Source organism: Athene cunicularia, unplaced genomic scaffold (assembly GCF_003259725.1).
Source record: "Athene cunicularia isolate RWA unplaced genomic scaffold, athCun1 BOjh375561_part1, whole genome shotgun sequence".
Lineage (NCBI taxonomy): Eukaryota > Metazoa > Chordata > Aves > Strigiformes > Strigidae > Athene > Athene cunicularia.
This window is the reverse complement of record NW_020799148.1, coordinates 88358-94642: the sequence shown is the minus strand read 5'-3', so window position 1 is coordinate 94642 and position 6285 is coordinate 88358. Positions and strand designations below refer to the sequence as shown.

General features: G+C 55.4%; 1 protein-coding gene across 1 annotated transcript in view; it reads right to left on the bottom strand.

Moving 5' to 3' along the window:
* Positions 1-5175, bottom strand: part of LMAN2L (lectin, mannose binding 2 like) — a gene marked incomplete at its 3' end in the record, with an annotated part of 6697 nt that extends 1522 nt beyond the window's left edge. Inside the window, exons 1-7 of the mRNA XM_026866913.1 lie at positions 4997-5175; positions 4336-4418; positions 2779-2811; positions 2291-2452; positions 2103-2217; positions 744-863; positions 195-197 (exon numbers count right to left, since the gene is read on the bottom strand). Of these exons, the coding sequence (XP_026722714.1) occupies positions 195-197; positions 744-863; positions 2103-2217; positions 2291-2452; positions 2779-2811; positions 4336-4418; positions 4997-5090 (610 nt within the window). The remainder of the gene's footprint in view (positions 1-194; positions 198-743; positions 864-2102; positions 2218-2290; positions 2453-2778; positions 2812-4335; positions 4419-4996) is intronic.
* Between the last annotated feature and the right edge of the window lie 1110 nt (positions 5176-6285).

The following is a 6285-nucleotide window of genomic DNA, read 5'->3' as shown; positions in this document are numbered from 1 at the left end:
CCCTCCTGGCAGGGAGTTGCCGAGGGCCAGGAGGTCTCCCCTCAGCCTCCTCTTCTCCAGACTGAACCCCCCCAGTTCCCCCAGCCGCTCCCCAGCAGACCTGTGCTCCAGACCCTGCCCCAGCTCCGTTCCCTTCTCTGGCCACGCTCGAGTCATTCAATGGCCTTTTTGGGGTGAGGGGCCCAGAACTGAACCCACTCAGCGAGGGGCGGCCTCCCCAGTGCCGAGCCCAGGGCTCAGATCCCTCCCCTGTCCCTGCTGGCCACACCAGGGCTGACACAAGCCAGGATGCCATTGCCCTCCTTGGCCCCCTGGGCACAATCACAAGGGCCATGAGACCTCAGGGCACACAAGGGGCTTGTGGATGCATCTGCGGTGGGATTTCCAGAGGAGATATCCCTATCAAGGTTCAACACTCCCCCCCTGCCCCGTGAGCTTCCAGTGGACCAGCACACCCCATTCTGGGCACAGTATAAGTTGACACGCTTAGCCCAGTGGGTCAGGGTCCTCCAAGGAGGCAGCACTCCCCTGAGGGGGAGCACCCTTGGCTGCTATGCCAGCGTCAAACGGAGATGGGCTGTGACACCGCCTGTGTCACACCGTGAGCAAGAACAACCCTCGGTAGGAGGAACAGGGCATGGACCTCCCAATTCCAGCTGGAGCTCGGCTGGTTTGCTGGTAAGATAATGGGGTTTCTGCTCCACGAGCCCACAGGTCCCCCCAAAATCCTGGCTCCTACTCACTTCCTGGCAGCTTCAGGTTGTCCACGACCGGTAGATAAACCTCTCTGTCCCGCTTCTCCTCCTCTGGCGTCCGCTCCACTGTCAGCTGGTAAAGCTTCAGTGAAATGATGTCGTGGTTGTCTGGAAGCAGAGCAGAAACGTGGCCTGAGGTGTCACTGATAAATACGACTCTGGCCAGGGATTTGAGTGCCACGGGCAGCACCGGGGTTTGTTATCACTTGGGGAAAAAGGTGCTGGTTCTTCCCTCCCAGGGGGGAAAAAAAACCCCAAACCAAACAAAACACCCTCACCTCCACAGGGCAGTGTCTGCGCCAGGCTGAGAGCTGCGCCTCAGCGCAGGGCCCTCGGCCAACAGGAACCTTTAAGCTACTTAAACTGAAAAACAACAACTCAGACTGGGAGATCATCTGACTCGAAACTGCTGGGCCACCCGAAGGGAATGTGTTAGCATCGGCCTCACGTGGCCCTACTTCCTTTGCTCGTGGTGGCGGAGCTGTTAGCGGGACAAGGCGAGCGTGGAGCCTGCCAGCTCCCTGGGCTGAGATCTGAGAGAGAAAAGGAACTTTTGTTGGAGCAGACAATGGGCCCAGACACCAGCCATCAATGCTCTTTTGTTGAGAAATAACTCAAATCGGGCTTAAAACCTGCTAAGAGGCACGGCGAGGTAATGTCAGGACCAGCACCGGGAGAGAAGTTATTACGCTGAGGAAGGCAGAGAGGTTTAGCTCTTTGCAAAACCTGATTTACATCAGCCCACATTGCAGCACCATTTCCAGGCGCGCCTGGCTGGTTCCTCCCTCAGTAACGGGTGGGCAATAGCTCTTGGGCCACAAAATCCAAAACAAAATACACCCAGGCGTGTCGCAGAGAGCGGGAACGAGCATGGTGGCTCAGTTGTAACACCTGGGGCATTGGCAGCCAAGGCAGTTCTTGCCAGCGCTGCCCTCGGGGCTAATGCAGGCACCCCGGGTTGCAGCAGGATAGCACACAGGATTTTTTTTTTTTTTTTTCAGTGCTCCTCCTCTTTTTACTCCTCCCAAGGCACATGTTTTGGAGACAGACCCTCCAGATCAGCGGGTTCAGCTGTCGTTATGAGGCTGGCTGAGGTCACGCCGTGGCCCTGCCAGGAGCTCAGGGGAAGTGCTGCCTAGCAAAGCGCTCCGGGCTTTGGGCCGCTCAGGAGTTGCTGCAAGCTGAAAACCAGGGCTCCTGCTCACAGCTCGAGGGCGTTCAAAGCATTGAAAGGTCCTCACGGTGCTTCCATAAGCCCCACCAGAGATCGAGCTGCACCTCCAGACACAAAAAGCTGCGCAGGAGCTGCCAGAGCCACTTGGAAAACAAAGCTGGGGACCTCGGTACCTGACAGGTCTCCGGTGACAGAAGAAGTCCCAAAGTAGTAGCCACGGGGCAAGCGCACGCCCGGTACGTCGATGCAGTCTCTCCACTCGTGTTTCCCATCAATATCGATCAGCACCTGAGAAAGAAGCAGCTGGCTTAGCCCTCGCCACGGCCCCGCTGCCCGCTCCGCCCCGGCAGGCAGCGCTCACCGTCAGCCGCCTCTTCACGTAGCGGATCACCAGGAAGGTGTCGTGGTTGAGGTTGCGCACCATGGCCGTGCAGCCCCCCAGCTCCGTTGGCCGCCCGTCGCGGTCGTGGTCGTAGGTGAGGGAGCCGTTGTTCACCATGGCCGAGATGTAGGGGAAGACACGCTGCAAAGGGGACAAAGCTCGGGGTGAGTTTCCTCTGCTCTCGATTTGCCGGCCACGGCTCGGCTCTACCGCCTCCAGGACCCCAAACTCCTTCACTCCCCTCCAAGAATCTGCTTCAACAAGACAACAGGATCCCACACCGTCCCCCGGCCTTCCTCGGGCTTAGCCTCAGCTCCCAGACATCTGGGACAGAGGACAGCCGGCTTCCATGCAATATCTCCTGGTTCACCCAGGGATTTCTGGAGCTCGGAGGAGGAAATTCCTCAACTGTGAGTCAAGGTGAAACCCAACAGCTTGAGAACAGGTGGGTCAGCAAGAGCAAGTACCTGATTTCCTGGGCTGTACCTCCTCTTCTGAGCCTGCCAGTCCAGAGTTATCGCAAAGCAAGAGAGAGCACAGAAGCAAGACGGTCACAGACCAGAGTTTAGTATTAACCTGCAACCTGGAAACTTCCTCTCTAGAGAGCTCAGGGCGTTATCAGCTTAGCAGAGGGGTTTACGTGTCAGGTGACCAACGCCAGGACACGCAGCAAGGGAATGGTGGGTGAAAGCCACGTCTAGCGTTGCCACCTACGACATTTCTCCTCCTCCCCACCACGCAGCAGCTCATCGGCACAAAATCCAGCGCCTCAACGGGGGACACAATGGCCATGACAGCTCACCAGGGACCCACAAACTAACCTGCCCCTCTTCCCTCAAGAATAAGACACTTTTTGTCCTTTAAAGATGAGAAAAAGCAGCTGTGAACCCTCACACCATTACAGCAACTGGCCGATCAGCATTTCTCCGTCTCTCCCCAGAGGAGGGCAGCTCCCTCCAGTTGTGCCAGGAAGCCGGACACCCACATTCCGCTAATTATTTCTTTTAAATAAGACTCATTTTGCATCCATTTACCCCACAAAAGCAGGGCTGCCACCCTGCAAATCAACAGGATCCATCCAACACCACGTTCACCCCCGATAATGCGGCACCAGGCAGCTTGGAAAAGCTTTTAGGAGCACAAAGTCCAGCCCTGCGCCAGAGCCAACTGCTTCGGATGTTTGAACAAAAGCTGGTAGTTACCCAACATTTGCTCGGCAGCTCCAAGGTCAGGGCGCATCCCAACTACACCCTTTTGTCTCTCTCCCCGGGATAAAGGGGGTCCTGCAGGGCCGCGGGGTTAGCACCGAGGTCTTGGGGTAAAATAGTGCCTATTTTTCCGGGGAAACTGGAATTAAGAAAGAGTCCGGCTTTGTTTTATGGAGTGATGAAACTGATTCCAGCATTAGGGTGGGAAAAGCCTAGTTTTAACTGCCTCTGCACTCCCTTCTCCGCAGGAACAGACATCAATAAACCCCCAAACAAACAACAGATGCATCAGGAACACAAAGATCTTTAGACAGGGATCTTTCAAAGAGGCAGAGTGTGGCCATGGCGCATCCCTAAGAGCAGGGAAAGCTGACTCGCTGCCGCGGAACGGCCCCATCGTGCGGGCAGGCCTGGGCTGGCAGCTCGGGGCCCGCTTTACTCGAGCTCTACAGAAATCACACTCTTAGTACAGCTTCACCTCAACTACTACTTGCTGGCAGCCTCCAGAAAGCACAAGAGCTCGCAACGCAGAGGCGATGATGTTGCCTGGTTTTCTCTTGCCCCAAAAGGTTCTTCTCTGGGTAAAGCTGACCACAAAGCCACCCTAGAGCGCTTCACGTCTCTCAAGTTAGTGCTTCACTAGGAAGAAAAACCAACTACGCAGAGCACAGCGGGGAGGATGCAGAGTAACACCCATGATTTAAGAGCTCAAGAAAAAAGATTGCACCACGCCGACGAAGAGCTGCGTCCGCAGCGATGAGAGCCATAACCTCGGTGCTGCCCGCGGCACGGTCCCGTTTATCCCCCCTAGCTCACCTCCTGCTGCTTCTCCTCGTTTGGGTAGGTGTCCACGAACACTCCCAGGCCCAGGAAGTTATCCTTGCTTCCAAAGACAGGTCCTAGAAGGAAGGAGAGGCTGTGAATAAGGGTGGCAAGGCCAGGCAGGCGTCACAAATGGGTTTGTGAGCCATCCCTTTGCGTTTTCTCTGCAGCAGCCAACGAGGCAGCTTTGAGCAGTGAACTGAGTATGCAGACAGGGCAGTCAGAGGGCCAGATTAAATGCCCCACACTTTGCTGGTCAAGGACGGAGCTTCCTCCTCAGTCTGTTTTATGAAGGAGCTGAATGCCAGCGCGGGAGGCCCCACACATCCTATTACACCACCCACCTCAAGATCAGGGCAAAACAATCCTGAAGAAACCCACCCCTGAGCCAACTCCAGCCTCCCAGGGCCCCATAAACCCCCAACCCAAGGTGCCGAGGCTCAGGGGCAGCCTCACACACAGCCATTACTCCCTCTTCGCCTGCCAGGGCAAAAGAAAAACAGCCCTAAGGCCCCAAAACACTGCAATTCCCCACTGTGATTTCCCCAGCCAAGCCTACACACCAACACGTGTCCTCAAAAAGGTGACATGTGGCCCCCGACACCTTCCCCTCAAGGCACAGCCTCCACCCCGGGAGCTACCACCGGTGCTTTACCTGGCTGCATGCGATCTTTGGTGTACCAGATGGCAAAGCCGTCTCCATTCAGATTCTTCTTGCCTTGGCCATGGATTTTAAAATGCACCTGCATCTCCCAGTCTCGGAGGTAACACGGCTGCAAGAAAAGGAGCAAGGATGTGAAATCTGGGTGTCCCTTGTGCCAGCACCCACCACTTCCCTGCCCACGAGGGTGAGAAGCCGGCAGAGACCAACCACCGCAGCCCATCGCAACAGCTGGCAGCTTCACACCTTGCTGCTCCCCCATTTCCCTTGCCAACAGACTGTGCTGTCCATATTTTGGATGTAAGCAAGAATAATTAACCCCAAGGGACATCATTAAGTTGAGGGAATTGGTTGTTACCCAAGGCTATAAAAAAAAAAAAGAGCCAAGGAAACGATTCTGATATCACACTATTCTGAGGTAACAGCAACTCCAGCAAAATCAACAAATCGTACCCGGGAAAAGGAGAACAGAAAAAGCCCAAGGAGCAGCTCCCTAATTGCTGATGAGCCAATTATTTCTTGAGCTACTAACAACTGCCCTGCGCTAACAGGCACGCAACACAACAAGCTTGTAACAGATTCGCTCACACAATGTTGTGAAGCCGGCTGGTTTCGTGGGAGCTGTAAACCCAAGCAAAAAAAAAAAAAAAACGAAAACCAAAACCAAACACCTCCCTCGATATTTTATAAAAATCAAAAGTTGAGCATAACACTGCTTCTGGTCTCGTAAGGCATTTTCCAAAGCACCGTGGAGCAAGCTGGATCCTGGGGCACAAAAGTCTCAGCGATTTCAACCCAAAATTGAGATTCAAGGGGAATTATCACGGTATTAAAGGTGGCCTTGCTGTCTGCCACGCAAAAGGCTCACGGGGGCAGCGAAACGCTTTAACAGCACTAACACACCCCATCAAGCTGCCACTTTACCAGCCCCTCTCTGAGACGTGGGCATGGCAAAGCGGGCAGTGGGCGTGCTCCAGCTGTGGCCGTCCCAAGAGAGACCCCAAGCTGGTCAGCACAGACACCCCAACTTCACATGGAGGGGAACTCAGCCCTGGCAGGAATCACCACATCAAAGGCTGGAAGCTGAAGCGTGGCTAGTACCCCCAGCCCCAACCCACCCAGCCCTTCCCCAGCTTCCCATGGCCCCCCACCATCACCTTGTCTCAGACCCTCAAACCTCCCCAGTCCAAACACCCTGTGCACCCATAAGCCCCCACCCTCTAAACCCCTCGTCCCCCCACACTCCCTCATTTGGCCCAGACCTACGCAGCCACCCTAACACC